This window comes from Branchiostoma lanceolatum, chromosome 17 (assembly GCF_035083965.1).
Source record: "Branchiostoma lanceolatum isolate klBraLanc5 chromosome 17, klBraLanc5.hap2, whole genome shotgun sequence".
In the NCBI taxonomy this organism is placed as follows: Eukaryota; Metazoa; Chordata; class Leptocardii; order Amphioxiformes; family Branchiostomatidae; genus Branchiostoma; species Branchiostoma lanceolatum.
The window spans coordinates 17380236-17402284 of record NC_089738.1 but is presented as its reverse complement, the minus strand read 5'-3'; the positions used below and the strand labels follow the sequence as shown (position 1 = coordinate 17402284).

The following is a 22049-nucleotide window of genomic DNA, read 5'->3' as shown; positions in this document are numbered from 1 at the left end:
ACATATGCGGTTACCATTAAATCCGGAAAATCAGTCCTGTCGCTCAGAAAAGTAAGAAGGTAAAACAAGCATTGATTTCACTTTGGAAGAGCGAAAATAACACGTTTTGCTATGTTATGATGAGGGCTCTGATCATTCAATCTTTGAAGTCAGGATAAATATCCCATTGTAAGGGCCCAAACTGCAGTCCCACTCCCGGCCGCATCGTACAAGCTAACCTTCCAGTTAACACGTAAGCTGTGAGAATCAAAGAAACCAAACTGACACGGTCTGATAGTTTATTCCACTGGAACAAAGCGATTTTTCATTTACAATATCTGGAACAATCTTTGATACATAAACTCAATGTCTTCTGTGCACCATAAAATTACAGAAACGGAATCATAGCATCATCTTAAACTTAGTACTCACTTTAACTTGCATACTTTATACACATTGTAGAACAGATTTCTGTACTTTGCACCAGTCACTTTTTTGTGGTTTACCCACAAGAACTGAGTACACAACATGTCTTGCATAAATACTTACTTATAAAATATACACATCCTGCAGAGCACACTTCATTGGTGTATTTACAGACTAGATTCTTTTGCATCCACAATAAATGATATGACCTCAACTCTGTACACTTTCTTTCTTCATTACTACATTTCGTTTCTTTTGAATGAGCACTGGCTAAGTAAAAGTAAAGGGGGTTAAATGTGTATAGTCAAGAAATACAGAGACATGCAAGGCATGAAAATGAAAGGCAGAAAACTTTTAAACTACAACTATCTTGCTCAGTTCTACTTTCAGGGCTTGAAATACCTGCCTGTAACCTATGATTTGAAAAAACAAATTCTTGAGCAGAGAAAATATCTACCATTTGCACTTTGGCAAGCAAAAACAATATAGGGCCAGTATTTGGAATCACTTAGAGCAGAAAATAGAATAAAGTATTTAGAGTCTTTGCTGTGTAGTATCAACGTTTGGTCAATCTAAGTTTGATAGAAAGTGATCAAAACAGCTGTAACACTTGTATTTGTAAATGTAGTCTCAGCTATCTCCTACAGAAATTTACTGTCCTGGACCTTTCTGCGCATTAAGTGATGCTACATTTTGCTATATTTCTGGAAGTGTCCAGCCATCATTCTACAATTCAACTATTTACTGACTAATGAAACCTTGCAATATCGACTGTCACCAAAAAATCAGAAGACTGAATAATGTTCAACATGAGGAAGGACTAAGCAAAACTAGAGACTCTCAAAAGGCAAAGTTTAAGTTAGATATGAATGGTTTCAGTGCGATATAACTGGCTGTGGCTGGATGCCTAGTAGCGGCTCGCAGACGCTCCTTATTACAACTAATTGGTAACTGGGAGACCCTGGTTCAATCCTGGGATGGACATCTCAGTTGGAGTTGTACCTGTCTTTTCCAAGGGACTTCCAGGAGTTGCCTAGAGCATGTTGAAGGGCAAGCAACCCCTCCCTGTAAAAATATACCCTGCTACTGAAACAGCAAGGAAACTGGCCGCCCTATGTAGGTCTGAATGAACAAAGAAATACATGCCTTTGAAGCTGAAGACACGCTCGGATAGAGAAGTTAAATTGCTGTTGCAGATTCATTCTAAAGAATTATTGCCCATCCAGTTTGATTATACATAACATACATGAGAAAGGCTCTTGACCATAATACCATTTTTTATCAATATGAGCTGAATATGTGGATTTTGACTTTGCACTGGAAACCAAATTGCCAAAGATTCTTCAGATTCAACCAATAGTGCCACACCAATCTAACATGTTGGTTCTGGCAAGGAGATTATATAGACAACCTCCTTGGTTCTGGGGTTTAAAATAGAAACACTGAACTGGAAGATCAACAAAATCAGCATTTATGGTGAAATCCCATACTTCAATGTCTAGTATGCACTTCCAGGGAATGTACATGGTACAGTTCCTAGCCCTCTACTTTCATCTTGACCTGTTATTTTTACTTTAAGATAGTGAAGAACCAAGGAAAATATTCATGTATCCACAAGCAAGCAATGCAAACAGCAAATCCATCTGTGATGATTGTACTGTGACATGCACTACATCAGGGAAGCACTGGATTTTCTGAGAGTTTTTCTACGTCGTCTACATTTGCTATGTCTTCCCAGCCATGGAGGAGCTGACTTTCTTAAAGCTTTTGGGCTGAGCCGAGAGGGCGGCAGCTCGAGATGTGATGTCGTCGGAAAGTCCCCCTATCTGAGCGTTTCTTATTGCATCCTCTATACTCAACGGAACGTCCACATCTTCTCCAGGGTTCTCCACACCAGGATCAGACTGGTGCCCTGTAGGATTGGAGATTGGAACGTTCGCTTTAGGTTTAATGTCGACCGTTATACGTACTTCTGCTGAGCTGACAGGATTTGAGCTCGGACTGGATGATGGCTTGGTTGTCGTTGGCTGCACTCCGTTGTCGGAATTTGGTTGCAGTCCGTCTACGTTTGCAACGTTCTCTGGATTTGTGGCTTCTTGACTTTGCATCGCGTCTATAACATCCTCGGTGAGGGAAATACGCTTGAACTGTTCTACGTAATCCTGGTTGACGTCGGAATCGTTATCGTGAGAATTGTTTCCGTCCGAGTCCCCTACGCTGGACTTCCTCGAGGTCCGACCTTGCAGAGTCAGAAGGTCTCTATGCACACCTGGACTTGAGTTCCCTGCATCTTCCTTCTTAGAGTCAGCTGTTGTTTCTACAGGTAATTGCGAGGTTAACACCTGGGCATTTTGCATTGCAGTTTGTGGCAAGACTGTTACGTCACTTCTACCCGTATCTGCCCGTATCGTCTCCTGACTTGTCTGTGGAAGAGTCTGCGGAGACGTTTGTGTTCTTATTACGGGCGGAACACTTGGAACTTCTGCTATGGATTGTTCGTGCTTTTCCTTTGGCAGAGCGCCGTTGGACGTGGCAGGAAAGTTGGCGCGTGTCGGAATCGGTTCAACTTTTTCCGGAAAACTTCCGTTGGTAGTCCTGGTGTTCACGACTGGATTGCCGAGTCCAGATTGCACTTGTACAGGGTAGGGTTTGGGGTTTACGTTGGAGGTGTTTGGCAGAGACGCAGGGCTGTCTGTGGTGTCCTTGTTGGAAACAGGAACGGGTACAGAGTTCTGCTGGGCAGCAGGCTGGGCAGGTGGCTGGGGTGGGGGGGCAGGGAGGGGCCTCTGTGGTAATGCACAGGGTAGTGTCGCCTCACTGTAACAAGAAATGTGCACCTCTTAACATTTAACATTTACTTACATTGATACACATTAGCCGGTCAATTTTCAAACTACAAATTACTACATGTCATGTAAAATGTACATCTACACTTCATTAGATCATCAGATTCTGTAAAAACAAGGTACAATTTAGGACTGTTTGTCTAATTTACTTTTAGGGATTCCATCTTTTCAATACCTCTTGATAATTATGCTGAAGCAAAATGTTAAGTTGATTTTAGAATGGAAAGAAGCCAATATATAACTACTGTAAATCACTTAAAGATAGCGGCAGCAAAATATAGCAGTTTTGGGAAAATGGAGTAAGTCACGTCACTTAATTTTAATGGTTTGAATATACGTTACTGTCTCAAATAGTAGGGATCAAATATTCGTGATGATGAAATTTTAAAGGTTGACCAGTGATCGTTAAATCAGCTAAAATCAAGTTACAGTTAACAAATCAACTGAAAAATGAAAAGAAGTCTACTCACAACCTGACTCCCAGCCTCTGTTCCAGCAGACTCTTCAGATTGGGCAGGGTCAGCCGCAGGTCACTGGTGCCCAGGCCACAGTAGTATCTCAGCTGGGGTACAGGGGAAAACAGTATGATTGTAAACTTAAGAAACACTGTTTACTTTCTTTGGAATCACTTTAACTCTCTGTTTGTCTAGGTTGCAGCAGTACCTCAACTGTATAACTGTAAACTTCAGAAACACTGTTTACTTTGAACATAGAAAGACCCTATAATAATAGTTGATATCTGTTTGATGGCATTACAGATCTGAAACAAAATACCGTGAATGTAGAAAGCAGTATGTAAGACAGGCGACTAACCTGAGCAATGTTCTTGTTGAGTAGAAACACAGCATAGCTGAACTGGAATCTTTCCTTGCCCTTGGAATACAGGGGGAACCTACAAAATGGGACATTTCATTATAAGTCAGTTTCTTTTGGTCTTCGTAAGTGTAAAACATCTGAGATAAGATAAAAAACTACTCCAAGATGAAGAAAAATGATGACGACGATGATGAAGTAAAAACAGAAAAACAACACTTCTTAAATCTTATTCCAAGATCACATCAGGTCTTCACAAAAAATTTGGTGGGTAAAAGTCTAAGTTTTCAATAATAGTATAGTCATCTCTAGAAAGATGGTGTTTTAACAAACAGAGGACTTCTTACTCTCTGTCCCTGTCGGCCAGTTTGGCGGTGATGGGGTCTCTGATCTTGGACTTGGAGCCTCTGTAGATGATGGGGTACTGTAAGGGAAGCTGGAGGAACTGGGCGATCATCATCAACAGGTGGGCAGCATAACCCAGGCCTGCTTCTACCATGTTGTCATCTTTACCTGCAGGAAGAGAAAATAATGTAGGTTAAATGTTAGATGTACACATCAGATGTAGATGATGGGGTACTGCAGGGGAAGCTGGAGGAACTGGGCGATCATCATCAGCAGGTGGGCAGCATAACCCAGCCCTGCTTCTACCATGTTGTCATCTTTACCTGCAGGAAGAAGGAAGGATGTCTCACATCTAGTAATAGACTGTAGCTATAGGTGTAGAGTCTGTAGACAATAGCTGGAGAAACTGGCTTTATGGGCAATCATCATCAGCAGGTGGGCAGCATACATGTAGCCCAGCCCTGCTTCCACCATGTTGTCATCTTTACCTACAGGAGAAAGTTGATAACAATGTATGGAAGTACATAAATAAACTTATCTCGATCCAGGTTGGCTTCCTGAAGTGCATCCATTGGTTGTGGAAAGAATGACGGGCACTTATAATGTATGCACATGATTTGATATACTGAGAATACTCATCAAAATAATTGTTAGGCAAATGGCTTCTTCAGTGTGCCAAAGGTTAAAGTACTGAAACCCCTTCTTGCAGCATCCACATAAACAGTCAAGATTTAAACTCTCTACCTTTTTAGTCTACTTGTAAAGTGCTTCTAATCAACCACTGGTCCATGCACGCTAGTTTGGTGGGCAGAAATTGATAACAGCACAATGATTTCCTACCTTGTAACTCCTCTGCATTCGGCAGCCAAACCCCACAGATAGTATGCCTTCCATTGGGCAGCTGTCAATGGGATGAAACAAGAACAAGTTTTTAACAGTCACATATATTGCAATGTGGGAATGGAATTTCTTCCACACCTATGTGTACATATTTACCACAGATCTAGACCATGGTATATAACATCTACTAAATGATAATTCTACCAGGGTATATAATTCCGCCACCTTGAAAAGATACGTCCAATCAGATCTCCAACCCAACATTCCTCAGTTTAATGCACTCCTGTATATCTAAACTGTGCATACCTGGGGGCACTGCACTAGAGATCTCTCAGCCATGATATTTTTCAAAGCGCAAAATTAATGTTACCTGGCGGATATTTTTTAAGTAATATGTAAAAAAAGGAAATTCTGTCACACAAAATGATTGAGCAATCGTGAAACTCATCCTAGCTGACCTGTGCAATGGGGTAGATTTCTGCCAGTTCTGCGATTAGCTGACGTCTTCTCACTGCCAACTGCGCTTTGGACTTTACCAGCGTCTCCCTACAACAAACAAAAAAGCGAAATCATGAAAATGAAATCCACATATTATTCCTATTAACAATCCAACCCAGGGTCTGATGCTCTGAAAGGATCAAAGGAGCATACTATAAACTACAATGTAGAAGCATTTTTCTCATCGACTGTGTATTTTTCCTTAGTTGTTTGGCTTTTTGTGTCCAAGGTTTTATCTTAATTTTTACATAATCACATCCCCTCCTCAGCCCTTTAAGTTTCCCTCCTCACCTCTTCTCTATGTGTCCCTTCATCCTCTCCCCCAGGTCCAGTTTGGCCTGAGCCAGACCTTCTCTCTTCATCTCCAGCTCTGATTCTGTAGGAACAGACAACAAGAAGCAAGTTACATTCAGTAACATCCTAATATTTGCTGAAAACAATACACCCTTTCTGAGAATGGGCAAGTAACAAGACTTACAAATTTGTTGAAGTGTATCACCATAAGCTATTCCTAATTGTCTTGTCCTGTATTTCAACGTCAATTCTTCTCGATTTTTCTTCACATACAATATATTTCTAATCACCAAAAACTTTCCAGGAAAATATAACAAGGAAAAATGGTGCAAAAATGGAAGTTTCTGACCTACATGCAATACTCTATGTACAATCAAACTTGATGAAGTCGTTCTTCGAACACTCCTTCTAGACCCCTGTATCTTAATTTCTCACCTCTTGGCTCTATAGCCTCTTTTCACTCGGAAAGATTCTCAACTCTTTAACTATGTCTCCTTTAGCTTGTGTGCTTTTGTTTAGACTCTGGGGGTGTCCCTGTGGTGTAGTGGTTTGCGCTTCTGTTACTAGCCATATATCTGGTTCAAATTACTTGGACCAGAAGCCCTGCATGGTTAGGACACCTCTGGACAAGAGGCGCATTGAGTCATACCAAAGACTTCATAAAAATAGTACATACTTCTGAAACAGTATGGGAGTTAAACACACTCCACTGCCAGTGGACTAGCCCCCTGCTGCAGTGATTGCACCACAGTGTGGCCCAGGGCTACGAAACGGGGATGGGCACCGCCCTATACGCCTTATGGTGTGGGAGGATTTTAAATAACTAACATCTCAAAACCTTGAACATATTTCTCACCTCTCTGCTGGCGTGTTTTCCTCTCGTTCTTGCACGTCTCCTGCGCCATCTGCAGACTGGTCGTCTGTTTCCGCAGCTCCTCGTGCAGCAGGGCGACCCGCAGGCGCAGCGTCTCACGCTCAGATACCTGGACGTTGTCATGGGTAACACACTTCTTTATACACAGCAAGTAAATAATCATGTGCTGATGGTTCGGTGACCGTATGTCACCTATTGAATCCCCTGGAAAATACTAACTGGCTCTATTTCACACTGTAGCTTTATGTAGGTGTGGCTGGTGCAGTGTGATCAAAACATAATTTGGGTGTCATGCTTAGATACCTGTGTGTTGTTGAATTTCTTTCTTTGGTTATTTGTGCTTTCAAGTTCTCACCTTGGATGCATACTCATCCAAATTACCACTTTTCAGAGTTTTTTTCTAAACCAGGAACACAGGCTTACACTTTACATTTGCCCTGTAGCCAAAATACTGATTGATATCCAAGTTCATACACTACCCTACACACAAAACATGTCAATCACAAAAACATATTTTTTCCGAAAAAATGACATGTCAACAACAACACATCAGTGTATCTTCTCAACTTCATATGTGGCAAGGGGAGGATGACAAACGGATCACAGAAATTACAAAAATCTGATGTAGAATTCAGAAATGTCATAGAAAAAGAAACTAGGATGCTGGGATGCTAGGGAGCCAAGGGAAAGCAAGGAAAAAGAAAAGCTGAGAAGCAGCTACAGCAACCTACCACCTGTGGATCCTGTGAGCCAGGCCCAACACAGTTCAGGAGAGGCAGAAATCAGGATTTTGTAAAGAAAAGAAAGAAATGAAATCATACCGGACTGAACTTTACATTGTAGTCAGAATAATCAAAAGACATTGAAAAGATATGTATGCGAGATCCATAAAGAGCAACTAAAAGAATGAACTTTATTTGAACACAAGCAGAGGGTTTGGCAGGCTCTTTAATCTAAAAGAATTCAAGAAAGCATTACTCAAGCATCTGTCATTGTGTAATTGTGTTGAGGCACCTTGGCAATCAGTTCATAAAAAGATAAGACACCACGTGCACCCATCTTTAAGACAGAGGAATATATAGATATACCATGATACATGGCATGAAGTAAGAGCCTAAGACTCTTTTGTGTTGGGCGGTGTAAACGTACCTACCACACTTATCAAAGAGTATAGGTCCTTCCCAGTGTGAGTGGAGCAAACCTTACAGTCTGGGCCAAGTTGACATCTTTAAGAGGCAATAGTCACCTGTTATATCAATCCTTCTACATGTGTTAAATCTCAATGAATAAATAAACTGACCAGTCGAGCCTTGATCCTCTGTTGCTCCATCCTATCATCGATGGCCTCCTGTATCCGACTGACGGCCATCTGAGTCTGCTTGATGGCGCGCTGAGTCGTGTGGACCCGGAGCAGGGAGAACCCGTTGTACGACTGCCGCGGGGACAGATGGTCCTGTTGGAGCGCCCTCTGGCGGGACGTGTTGGCCTGGTTCTCATGGCTTCTCTCCTGAGTAAGGAAAGGAGCACCAATGAAATACAGTAGACTAAAATGTATGGTATTCTAGAGTGCTTGTAAGTACAGTATAGCTGTAAGATAGTACATGCACATCTAAGTTATGGCACAATATCTCTCATGTTAATATATAAAATGCAAAAGTAGCATTATTGCCAAGAAATGACAACTGTATCAAGAACTACATAAATTTTGATTTATACCTCCATTTCACTACTGTCTAATTTGTTAATCTTCAAAAAATGTTGCCAGCAAATAAACCACATGTGTTGTTCTTCCTTTTTTCCCTACACTAAAAATATCTCTCAAGCATCAATTTTCAACTTATTCTATAAGTACACTACAATTAGTACATAACGGGTAAAATAAGATTGTATTTTTTTTACCGTGTTATGGTCTGGTGCTGTGTAGTAGCCTTCAAACATGCCAAAAATGATGGTGTTGGGAGACTGGCCATGACCATCCTGGGTAACCTGTCAACACAAATACAAGTTTAAAGTAGCCATGCAAATTCAAATGTAACCACACAGTCTTAAGTCAGTTAAGATCAACATATAGACTAGGCCAAGACTTATAGTTTTATTTTACAAAATTCAGAAGAATTCCCTCTATTTCTAGACATTTTTTTCTCATAAATTCTACAACAATACAAAAATCTATTCTTACACTTTCAAGACGTTCTGTTTTCATACTAAGGCAACAAACACATGTTTTAGTGAAGCAAAACCTTCTTGGCAGAAGTGATAAACTCAGTATCAAAAGATGAAGTGCCAGTACTAGTACTTACATGAAGATGTACTGTACTTACATGAGGCCCGATGTACCTGAGACCGCCTAGGTTAACTTTCCACTCGATCAGCAGGCTGTACTTCTCCTCTGTACCTCCCCAGAGCTGTACTATAAAGGCTGGAGAGGTGGTCAAAGACTCATAAAAGTACATTTAACATGTATCTCAATTTGAACTTGAGTGCATGACTCATAAACTGTAACAAATAGGGACTCAAAATGTACTGAAGAGCACTCTTAGTTGGTCATATACTGTAAATGTATTTTAAGTTCGCGTGGTTTTCATTTCGCGCTAAGGCGAAAATGGAGTTTCCGCGGTGATTTTAAGTTCGCGGCAGCGCTATAGTCACATACTGCTACAGTATTGGAGAAACATGTTCGCGGTGGTTTTAAGTATCGCGGTGAGACGGTCGCCGCAAAAACCGCGAACATAAAACCACCGCGAACATTTCTGCATTTACAGTAGTATCTATTGTGAGGCCAAACATTTTAAAACTAGACCTCAATCCATTGTTTAGTAGAGTTTTTGATGCAAAATGCATTTTGCCTAAAATACAGGACTGAGACATGCAAGTAGGCATTAAGAACATCACAATGTCAGTAAGAAAAAGGATACAAGTTATGGATGTATCGATTCCATCTTGTAGACTTCTCAGCTCAAAACTTTTCCAGATGGGATTCTGAAGTAGAAATCACACATTATCAATATTACGACACAATCAAGGATTATTATTATATTCCATTTAGAAATCTATTAAAGGGGTTTATAAGAATACTGTTCATTTCCCCCTTTATAGCCTATTAACATATCCAATAAAACAATTTCGGAATCCCCCCCCAAAAAAATTCAAAGGCAAATTTCAAAGTTCTAAAGAAATGATGATGTACAAACATTTGCAATTGTATGTTGCAAATTGCTAATGCAAAGAGAAGTAAATAAAGCATTGACTTACCAAAGATTTTCTTATAACTTCACTTCTATAAAATTCTGAAAAACAAACAAACAGTGGCCTTCATGGATAGTTATAATCTTGGACTGCTTATCTAATAAACAGAAATACTTCGAAAGTTTACATAATACAGTGTTACCATATTCTACCATTGTCTGAAAAGAACATCATGAAACCTTTGCTAGCAAGACAGGAACCATCATGTCTATGGTATTTACACATGAATGTGAAAAGATAAAAGGCCAGCCCACAGTTAACAAAGTCTCGAGGCCAGTCTTAGTTTCAGAGCAAACATACAAGTAGACAGGTCTTGGTCTACTACTAGTAGGTATGTCAACCTCTAAATATACCATACTTGTTTGGAGAATTTCCTTTTCATATTAAGAAAAAAAATTGTTGGAATCTGCTTAAGAAAGATAATTAGAACTTAGGACAGAAAATTAAACTTCAGTCATGGCAAAAAGGAGAGTTATACAACGGCTCTCTGTCAAATAACCCTTGACCCACTTTTTGCACCAGTTAACAGGTGATTTTGGATGTTACCAGCACCAGTATGATTTTGGAGACAACAAAGGATTTTAAAATTTAAGCCCTGCAAGTGACAGTACTAGTGTGGTTATTTCCAAGCAGATGTTGGAAGAGACAAAATTGTCCTCGCTGCCCATTTCGGTAAGCATTTTGAAACAGAAAAGCTACGAAAAGGTAACAATTTAGCCTCTCCCAAACATCTGCTTGGAGATGAAGAGTGTGGTACATTACCTCTACTGTTGGGTCCCTGGTCGCAGGTGGTGCACAGGGTGAAATATGTGTCTAACAGACATCCCCGCCACTGCTGGTCGGACTGAGGCGGAGCGACGATGTTCCTGGCTGACACACTCCGCAAGTGTCTCAGTCTCCTCTGTACAAAACCAATCAATCAATCAATCAACTAATTGATTAATCAAGCAATGAATGAATGAATCAATGAGGTGTATGTGATTATGTAATGATATTGAACTTCAAGATAAAGTGCAAATAACCGTTTGCACTATAAGCTTAGGACTTTGACCCGCCTGGACTTTGATTTGAATATGAAGCCATTGAAGGTCATGATCCGCCATTCAATAATAAAATCACCTCTTGCAGAAAATGATACCGCTAGTAGTAGGTAGGCTACTGGTATCATAGGGCTTGTAGTTTTTTTTTGTCAGAAACTGAATGACCTGAATGGACTTTGATTTTCAGGTAAATTCCGAAATAATGAAGTACAGCTTGCCTTCACATCACTCAGTATAGATGTCACATGTGGGTCAAAGATACTGGTTTGCAGTCTTTTTTTTCCTGACCAAAACCTAACCATTATCAAATACAATCTGTACTTGCCAACTGATATGTTTAAATCATGTTATGCTTGTTCCACCAAAAGATAAACAAGCGGCAGTTGCAGATAAAGGCAACCACCTGTTTCACTAGTGCTGGTAATTTTGCATATCTGGCACTGCAAGTGGTGGAAATGCAAGCTCTAATCTTTTACTGCGTTGCATTTAAAGACTATGCTTTGAGCTAATGAAACCTAATGATACGAGCAAGTAGTTAAACCAAACTGGCCACGTAAATGTTGTCTGTGTCCATACCACAATGGTAATTTTGTGTACATTCTAACAATCGAATGTTAGCAGTGGTGGTAGCTATATATAGGGCAGATTAGTACGACAAAAGGTTTGCAACCTGAAGACAGCGTCAACATTGTGAAGTTTAGAGCAACATACCCGAGCATGAAATGTAAACAGAAGCATTATCCGGTCTGACATAATATCGCGACATGGAAAGGGGTGGAGCCTTGACTAATTTGGTCAGGCAGACAAGAGTGGCCAAATTCAATTAGCATAAAAACATACAGCTTATATGGCTTACTGCAATTGAAACAGATTTGTTTGTGTCGTGTGCCTTTCAATGACAACCTTTAAACGTTTCCTTAACTTCATAATGTCATCGATTACTGAATGCTGGAAAGATTTTGTCATCGAAGAAGGGAAATCTTACGGCTCTTCCTGGGTAGAATCTTTGCAGAAAACGACGGATTTTACCTGCTGTAAGCTGTGATCTGGATGCGTGACACGGTATCTAGCGTCCCTCGTCGCCATTCTCAATCAATATCCTTCCAGAGGAGTCCAGAAAACTCGGCAAACCGGCGAGGATTAGTGAGAAAACCGTGATCGGACCGCTGTTTCCTTCCGATCTATTTTTTCATCGCACCGCCGCCATCTTGGTTGGCTGGAGTGAGCATGCGTGAAGCCAAATCTCGCAAGATTATGAAAAATATCCGAGCAGTTTTCTCCAATTGTCAAGGTTATGGTGCTAATAAAACTAAACCAAAGTCAAATAATGTATTTCTGTTATCTATCTAGGTCAAAATTGGATTAGAAAACTGTGCAGAATCATGTGAAAACGTCGCTGAAACGAAATCTCGTGTTTGGCGAGAGTTGCGTGTGACGGATGCATCTTGTGATTGACCCCGAGGTCACTGCACTTGTGACTACAGAGCTGAGCTGTGTGCATGCGTGGTGCGAGTCTTACAGACTGTTCTTTGCCTAACAGATCGGAAAAGTCTGCTCAAAATGGTAAGAAAGCAGTGCTGATTATTGATGACAACCACATTGTTTGGAAATGAACCAGAAACTACGTGTTCTACGTGAACACTAGTTATGGTTTGTGGGAGGGGGGCAAAGCTTAGGATATTTTTCCCCAGAGGAAGATTGTTCTAGAGTTGCTAAATGATTTACTGACCGTTTTCATATCCAGCTTATCCAGTCTCATTTATTGTTTAGCAGAATGTCTTTGTCGTAAATGGTAAGAATGTGTTGTTTTTTATCGAATGTTGACGAAGTTTCAACCGTCACGCGTCACAAAGTATAAAATTGCAAAGATTAACTTTAAGAAATGTGGAAGTACAGTAATTTCCAAGAAAAATGAAGGTGCCGATACGCTGAACTTTTTGAAGTCCCCACTTCACCACGGATACTGTAAATGCATTTAAGTTTGCATAGTTTTTATTTTAGACCCCGTTCATACTAAATCGCGCAAATCGCGAAATCGCCCTGAGTCGCAGTCCTTCACACCAGGGGTCGAACGAGCGCGAGTTGTAAAATCGCGTCCAACAGCTTGATCAACGGCGGACGCGTTATTCGATTGTCAACACTCTTACTATTGTGTTCAATGACCTTCTTGTACTTCATCTTGAGTTTTTTTACCTTTGATAGTGCGGCATTACTTCCATGTTTTCGCATATTTGGCCAACTCAGGCAGTCGCCACTTCAGCGTACACGCTCCGGTTTCGGTGGGATCCCTTGAGTTTCTTCTGAATCCCCACATCCCCGAAGATGGCCATCAGTACATGCGTTTTCGTCATTCCATACGCCAAAATCGCCGCCCGATTCTGACATATTTCCGCCGCATTCGGCGTAATATTCCAACAAGCTGGAGGTAGATGAACATCATATAATGAGCGGAAAGACTGAATTTGCAGATGACCCCTTGACCCATGACCGGGTCAATATGCAAAGTAAAGCGCCCAACGCGCATCAAGGCGATTTCGAGCGTTCATACTAAGTCGCAATGCAGGCAAATCGCGAGTAAACCACCTCCGGAGGTGGTTTCGCGGAAAGCGATTTCGGGCGATTTCAAATGCGATTTGGAGCGTTCATACTAAGCCACATTATCGCGATTTACGCGATTTCGCGATTTACGCGATTTAGTATGAACGGGGTCTTAGCGCTAATGCGAAAATTGGATGTTCGCGGTGGTTTTAAATTTGTGGCAGCGTTATAGTCACATACTGCTACAGTATTGGACAAAAATGTTTGGGGTGGTTCTAAGTTTGCGGTGAAACGGTCACCGCGAAAACCGCTAACATAAAACCACCGCGAACATTTCTGCATTTACAGTTACTTATTTACATAGGCATAATGATATGCTATTGTGATTGGGTCAAATTAATCTTGTAGTCCCGATAGGCGGCTTGTACATTTTGTGTGAAATGTCATGATGAGATGACTAACTACACGTAGGAGTGCAATTCAAACAAGCAAATAAACAAATTAAAGTCGCTCGAAACGTCCGGAAGTAATCTCCAAATCTTACCCAGTTGTTAAGATTGAATTGTCTTTTAATATTGTTTACCTGGATGTCTATTGTCTAACCTTCATAATCATATTAAAACGAAAATAATAAACATATTTGTTTTATTCCAGACCACCAGTCCTATCACCGCGAGTCTGGACCGGGTGCCGGACCAGGTCGGGTACCTCGTCATGACTGAGGACGGAGCTGTCATGGCTGTGAGTTCTCATCTTACACTTTTTTTTATTTGTCAACTTTCAGAATTGACATCTTCTTGAAAATTGCCTTGAAACCACCTGGACTAACCAAGGAGGTTATATACCTCCTTGGACTAACATAAGTCCTTGAACTACTAGTAACTAACTAACTTGGCTCAGTTTTTCCCCAGACTCTAATGTTACTGATTCTTTATTAATTTACGAAAAAATCCAAAATTTCAGATATCCTTTTTGGACAAAACTTAAGATGATGGTTAACATTATACTAGATTGTAACTGCTTCAGTCATCAGAGCTGGAGAATGATGTGGCAGTGTGTGTGTTTGTTTGTTGTCCTCTGTATCATTAACAGGCTAACATGTGTGTGTTGTCCTGTAACCAGTCTAACATAATACTGAATGTTGTGTTCCAGTATTTGTTGTCCTAACCAGGCTAACATTGTACTGATTATTGTTCCAGTCGTCAGGAGAGCTGGAGAATGATGAGGCCGCAGCAGGAGTGATTATGAAGATGGTGGACGTGGCACTCAGACTACAGACTGGCACAGACAAACAGGAACCATTCAAACGATTATCAGGTATGATTATAAGGAACTTAGTAAACTCTAGCAATTTCTGGACAGAGGAAATTCCAAATTGGAGGACACTTTGACATAACCTGCCTGACTTTATTTTATCAGGTACAAGGTGATGAATTTTTTACAAATTGGAAAAAGAGAAACTGGCGATTCCAAGAACCGACAAATTAACATGGTGTGGCCTAAAGTGGCCTTAATGGTAGTTGATGATAAAATAATTCGCATTCTACAGTATGAAACAGTTTCTTGAAATAATGAATTTATGAAATACAAAGATGTCTGAGCTTCAGTGCACGCATCTATAGCAGCATGCTGCAGCAGGCAGTATGTACATGTAGCATTCTGCTTCTGCAGTCAAGTGCATGTGTAGAATTGTAATCTTAATGATGTTATTGTAATGAGTTATATTAGCTATCACTTTGTTTACTAATAACAATCTCTCTTTTATTTTCCAGTTATCTATGATGAGCACATGTACATGGTCACCATTTCCAACCAGAAAATTTATGTTAGCAAGAGAACAAATGAGCACCATGAGCCCATTACTGTCTAAACTACGCACAAAAAGTTTGGAAACTTTACTTTGATTGATCATATTTCCATTGTTTTTTTATCAATTTCAATGTGTTATATATCGTTAGAAAGCCTGTGTAATTTCCTTTCCTATGATACCCTACTCATTATAATTGCAATCTAATGGAGCGAGCACCAGGCCTGCTTACGCGAGTGGGTTGTAGAAAAAAAGTGCCCAAATTTCCATAATAGTGTCAAACACCTATAGCGCAGCGCCAAACCCATTAGTGGTGGTGTCGTCCAAATCGTGAATGGAACAGTGTGTGGTGGAATGTTATGTTCACAGCTACAGATAAGAGAAGGTTTATTTCGACTGTTGGATGGGTAAATTAAAGTGTTGGGGCGGCGAGGAGAACCCTATGCTGACTGTTACACAGATAGACTGACTATTTGTTGGGGTCAGTGTTATAGTGTGAGGCAGTACAACGCAAACTGCCAGCGGAAAAAAAAACAGGCTAATCATCCTAAGCAACTTCGATGTGTCGATATAGAGACACCTTTCTCCATCCAGTCACATATCCAAGATTCTTATCTCTGCAATATGATTATGAGTCTGTGAGAGTCATTTCAGACCACCTCCAGTACCTATGCAGGAATACAGAGGATAGAATGGCCCTCTTGTAGCCCAGATCTCAACAACAATTGAACACAGTCTCAGACTCTGTGATCACTGATCAGCTTGGGCGAGCTGTGCATGCAGTTGTGATCAACAGAACAACACTGGTCGACCTGCGACGACTCCTTGTGGAAGAATAGCCAGGGGCCGCGTACCAAAACTGGTCACAAGCATGAGGAGGATGTGCCGGGCTGTGTAGTCAGTATTAAGCCACCCTCATCATAACTGAGGCTCCTTTACGCATTTTTTTTTGGATGAAGACTACCCTTGGCTTTCATATTAATGTGTTTTGTTGGTTCAAGTTTCACATCACCCTCGTACAAAAGCCACTTGCTACCAGCAGAAGACAAAATACTGAATTGAGCGTTTTACATTAGTAGGGTAATTTGGGCACGTTTTTTATGAGACTCGCTCGCATAAGCAGGTCTGGTGCTCATTGTATTAATTTACAACAATAATAAGTTAAGTATCATGGGAAAGACAATTACAAAAGCTTTTCAATGATATTTAAATCATTGAAATTGATCAAGAAACAACGGAGATATGATCGACCAAAGTTAAGTTTCCGAACTTTTTGTGCGTAGTTTAGTACTACAAGTAGTACTTGTAGATAAATGTTTTCATTTCACATATTACTTTTTATACAAATTTCCTTATTGCAGTTTTCTTTACGTGATGCTGCAATGAAAGTCACATTCATTTTTTGATAGCTTTTAATTAAGAGGAACAGGTATCTTGGTAAGCGACACAAATGTGTGATTTCTTCCTGAGAATAACATAACATCTGGGAAATAATGACCTTCAAAGGTATGCAGGCATAATTGAAAACCTTTCAGATATCTTAGATATTTTCCATATTCGTATCTTAACCCTGGTGGTGTGTAAGAACATCGACTGATGATGATGATGTATCTTAATCTTCATCAAGCACTTAAATTTAAGGCAGGGAATGGTTTGGGCTAATTCATGATGCATTTTTGCTGATAGAAAGCTAATCCAAAGATGTCTAATTTGCCCCTGGCAGGTTGTCTCTTACCACGACTTGCATATTGACTTAAAAAGTCCTGCTGACAGTACGTGGTAAGAAAATAAAGGAATTGTTATTGTACTTGGTATTCCTGAAGTTGTGGTCTTTGAAAATACTTTTGATAGAGTTGTGACTGTGAGGGAACTTGTGACTCCATGATGTACATGTCATGGACTGTCCTATCTTAGTATCTAAAGTTACTTTGCATATTTAAAGAAACCTAAATTGCCTCTGTTGCCACTGCCATTTTTGAATGGGATTTCAAAAAATTATTTTAGTCAATGCTGTAAAAAATAGGTTACCTCATATCACTAGTCTTACAAAGTTATCTTCAAACTATTGAAAATTAAGTGGTACTAGTAATCAGTCAAAGCAGACATTTGTCTGCATGAAAAGACATAATCTAGGCATTTCAGCAATATACAGTATTTGGTTTAATCTCAAACATAAGAACAGAATAAATTAAGTACAGGTGATTTGAACAATGAATTCCACTTTTACCTGCACCATTTTACTGGCATTTTCCAAAGTCCAGGTACTATTTTTCCATGACATCAATCTTACATGTACAAGAGGTATTGGACGGTACAAAATGTAATTACAAACATAAAGTGTAATTTATAGCTATGACTGGAGACTGGCCTTTTAAATGTGAAAAACATATTCATGGAGTAGTCAATTGAGAAACCAATAGTACAGAATGTGAGCAACAAAACCTAGAAGAAGAGAATATTTTCACACTCACATGACTCAATTACTTCTCAGTTCATTGCTAGTGTCATACAATACTACAAAATTACTTTTAGAAATTGACTAATGAAACTGCACACTTCCCCTATTTCGGTTGTTAAGTTTGCACGAGGTTATAAAGCAGGTTACAATGTTATCATTTAGTAAAAAAACAACAGATTACCGGTACCGAAAGAATTGGCAGCCTAACAATGACATAATCACTGTTAAATTATGACAGTGTAAGCCTGTATACTATATTCACTTCTGTAATTGCTGGTTACATCAACCCAGACACTATAAATGTACATTGGGCAATAGTCTGCAGGTACTTTGAAAGTGAAAAAGGTTGGGCAAACATTTGTTATCAATTTGCCTTGTTGTGGTGTGTTGTATTGAAAATCAATGCATTGGAATGCTTGAACATTGCGTAGTACATGTAGATTTAAAATTCTTCCATGCAAGATCTTGTTTTTTTCTTCCTTTTTATGCATCAGAGGATTTTGCATGTAATGGGTGATGTGTTTGGATGGTTGACATGTTCTTAGAAATGTTTGTCTCTTTCCAGCCCTTTTATTTTGTTCACAATTTTGTTTTGTATTACAAGTTATATCTGTTTTGACAAAAAAATACCATATTTCAATATGCCAAATTTGTTAGCCCACATCTTCCTCTGTAGATCCTAACATCAGAGCAGCTTTATTCCTTCTGGTCACTGGGTACCCACACTCACAGTAAACAACTTGTTTCCCTAGCATGGAGATTTCAACTTTACTACCACAGTTGCTGCACTGGTATCTTTTCAACTCTGTCACATTGAAAGCTTCACATCCATGAGCAAAACTGAATCCCAGAAAGAACTCCACACGGGTGTTCACAAAACGTCTTCCATAAAATCCAGACACAATTGGAACAAAGACTACCAGTATACCATCAATTCCTCTTATTTTCCCTGTGTCCATCTCAATGGTACCTATTGTTTCATTGTCTGCTTTTCGAATGGTCCCTGTTCTCATGGTCAGAAGTGTATATTTTTCTTTGTACCTCCAAAAGCGAGTTTCGTGATCCCAGTCACTAAGGCAATGTGAGTGAACTAAACACTGGATACCTTTTTGACTTGAACCAAGCCATTCTCTGCAGATCTTTGGTCTACTGACCCTTGCAGCAGCATTTTTTAGCTGTGGCTTTAATCGATTTACCTCTGCAAAACTTTCACGAGAACCAGAATATGGTCCAATCCCAAGAGCAAGAATAGTTGTAAGCACATACATGTAGTAGATGGAATGTGATGACTTTGCACGCTCATACCACTGTCTGACTCGCCTTAAAACTTCTTCTACTGAGTACGGTTCATCAATCAATTCATGCCTTATAGCTAGAAGCCAGTCTTTCATGTCCGCCTCAATACTATAGTCAAGACCATGCTCGAACACTTCATCAACATTTTGTTCATGCAGAGCAATGATGTCAACGATATCTGCTTTTTGGTTCACTTCATCCCAATATTGAACACTTCTTGTTGCAGCCACATCTTTTTTATAGTGTTTCATTCTATATGCTGCAATTTTTCCCCTGCGTCCTCTTACAGTGGAAATGTCATGCCAATCATTGATGGCACTTGCTGCATCTTTGAAGAGGACATAGAACCAGTCTACACAATTGTAGAATGCATTAGTTAGTGTAGGAACCTTGTCTTGACACTCACAGATAAGGGTATCTATTGTTCCCAGTGCTTCCTCAATGAAGATATCTGCATTTTTTGAACCAATGTATTGACGATAGCCACCGTAGTGATTTTTCTGAATAAATTCAAGTAGTATGAGCCTTAGTTGAATGTCAGGAACATATCCAATTTCCTGTTCATACCCTTTTCGATAGTACTCTCTACACTTTACAAAAGCATCAGAGGCTATCCTAGCCAGTGACAAGGCTTCTGTTATCATAGCCTCTATGTCTATGCTTCTTTCATATGTCGTAACTGAACCAAGGCGACCAACAAGTTTAGACATTTCAGCAAGATAGACACACCCTTTCATGTTATATATGCGTAGTAGATTATTATCATATGGGCTGTCCATTTCATTGAAATCCTGGCTTCCCCGAAAGTCATCATTTGTGCTATGGTGATGATGTTTTGAAAATTCTTCCTGACATATTTGAAGTGCCTTCTCAACATTTTCTTTTGCCAATTCAAATTCAGACCTTTCATAGGCATAGAAGCGACCCAGGTGGGCTAAGCAGTGGGGGTTTCTGGGAAAGCTTTCAGCCAGAAGCTTCAAGATATTCAATCTCTCTGTGTAAGGGTGCTTTGATGGTATGTCTAAGAGTATTGGTGACAGATGTTTCTTCTGTCCAGCCAATAGAATTTCATTGTTGTGTCTCTGGAAGAAAGTTGCTCTGATAATTTGCACAATGTCATGGGAAACTCTGTCGCCACTACTTTTTTGAGCACCAGCTTCTTTGACAAAACTTAAAGCCAGTTTCTCCAAATGATTACGGGCATCTTTGCTTAGTCTGATGCCAAGTTCTCGTCTGTGCTGTTGTGGGCGAAGAACTTGTTCAAGAATTTCTTTGGCTATAACATGTAGCGTGATCCGCCAGTTGTTTAACTCATCTGTGCAAACAACTTTTTTTGCCTCATAGGGTAGGTCATCATAATCTACAACATCTCTGTCATCTATATGCAATATTCGAGCGAAAAACTGTCCTGGAATCTGAGCATGCCCATAGTAGTATGCCAATGCAAGAAAACTCACCACCTGTTGCCATGGTAACATGTCCCCTGAGCTGTCATACTTCAAGTAACCTGACACATATGACTGGACTCCCTTAAAGTCATATTCATATGCAGCTAGTCCAAACTCACACACATGATGTGGCCTGCCACTTTTGACATCTTTGACCAACTTCTGAAGCTGTTTTTCCCTTGTTGGGCAATTATGAGCAAAAGCTCTCTTCAGCCTTATGGCCTCATCGTCACTCACCTCACCCCTAAGCCAGAAAGAATCTCCCTTACTGTCTGTCTCAATCCTAGATGAAAACCTTTGAACATCCAAAATCACAAGCTGAGTTGCTCTATGACAAAACAGAAACAGTTGTTCAATATACAGGGATTCAGCCTTCCACAGTCTGCAGTCATCCACAACCAACACAGGAAGATGTGTCTTTTTATGTAGCCAGACAATCTTTTGTGAAGTTTCAAGGGAAAGATTAATGACAAAAACACAAACACATGCATCTATTTTGTTAAGATGAAGGTTCCAAATTATTCTCCGGGCCAGTGTTGATCCCCCTCCACCTGGTGCATGATAGAGAGTCAGCTTTGCTGACTTGTGGTTGCCAATGTGTTCATGTAGGCGTGTCTCTATTTTATGCGCAAGGTCCCTTTGGACATCAATGTTTCCAAGCTGTAACTCATACCAAGAAATTTGCCCACCACGGTAGAATTCATTTCCAAGTTCATTTCCATCCAGATCATCAGGTTTATGATTTTGTCCAACATACAAAACTTCAAGCTCTTCTGCCAACCATGCTGCATCCTTTGGTTCTATCTCAACTTCCATTATTTTTCTGTCAGATAAGAGAGGGAGTATGTATTTGGATGTTTTAGAACTACCAAGTTGTGAAAGACACAGGCACAAATACTCTAGTGGAATCTCAAATATGTCTTCAATCTCGAAGTCATGACATAATGTTGTAACACTCTTCCTTACCTCAGAATTTTTCAAGCAAAGCACAATCCTCAATGATTTGCTGACATTTTCTCCAATTTTCACTAGCAACTGGTGCAAATGAGACAGGAGATTGCCCTTACCATACCACAACACAACTACTGTAAGGGGTCTCTTCCTGTAACAAAACTCTGCAAGTTTTTCACAATGAGCATTTAGCTTCTTTCCCACAGCATTTGTCCATTTTGTTAGAGATGTTTTTGCATCAGGTATTGGAAAGAACCACTCTGTAGCTTTGTCAGAAAGATCTTTAGGATGGTCTTGACATGTGGTTATGTATAGTCCACGCCTATTTCGAAGGGGTTCTTCACAATGTG

General features: G+C 40.0%; 3 protein-coding genes across 3 annotated transcripts; 1 reads left to right on the top strand and 2 right to left on the bottom strand.

Annotated features, from left to right (window-relative positions):
- Window positions 1-1638: 1638 nt before the first annotated feature.
- Window positions 1639-12446, bottom strand: LOC136422844 (UV radiation resistance-associated protein-like). Its single transcript, XM_066410749.1, has 15 exons — window positions 12231-12446; window positions 10924-11062; window positions 10168-10202; window positions 9831-9894; window positions 9237-9334; window positions 8815-8901; window positions 8216-8422; window positions 6898-7024; window positions 6039-6123; window positions 5708-5795; window positions 5250-5310; window positions 4412-4577; window positions 4065-4143; window positions 3722-3813; window positions 1639-3222 (listed from the first exon to the last, which is right to left on the bottom strand). The coding sequence occupies exons 1-15, from the start codon at window positions 12285-12287 to the stop codon at window positions 2130-2132; spliced, it is 2478 nt and encodes an 825-aa protein (XP_066266846.1). The 5' UTR covers window positions 12288-12446; the 3' UTR covers window positions 1639-2129.
- A 185-nt stretch (window positions 12447-12631) lies between these two features.
- LOC136422847 (ragulator complex protein LAMTOR4-like) lies at window positions 12632-15609 on the top strand. Its single transcript, XM_066410752.1, has 4 exons — window positions 12632-12764; window positions 14394-14480; window positions 14939-15056; window positions 15512-15609. The coding sequence occupies exons 1-4, from the start codon at window positions 12762-12764 to the stop codon at window positions 15607-15609; spliced, it is 306 nt and encodes a 101-aa protein (XP_066266849.1). The 5' UTR covers window positions 12632-12761.
- A 1911-nt stretch (window positions 15610-17520) lies between these two features.
- Window positions 17521-21582, bottom strand: LOC136423676 (uncharacterized). The gene has a single exon (XM_066411948.1). The coding sequence runs from the start codon at window positions 21562-21564 to the stop codon at window positions 18658-18660; it is 2907 nt and encodes a 968-aa protein (XP_066268045.1). The 5' UTR covers window positions 21565-21582; the 3' UTR covers window positions 17521-18657.
- Between the last annotated feature and the right edge of the window lie 467 nt (window positions 21583-22049).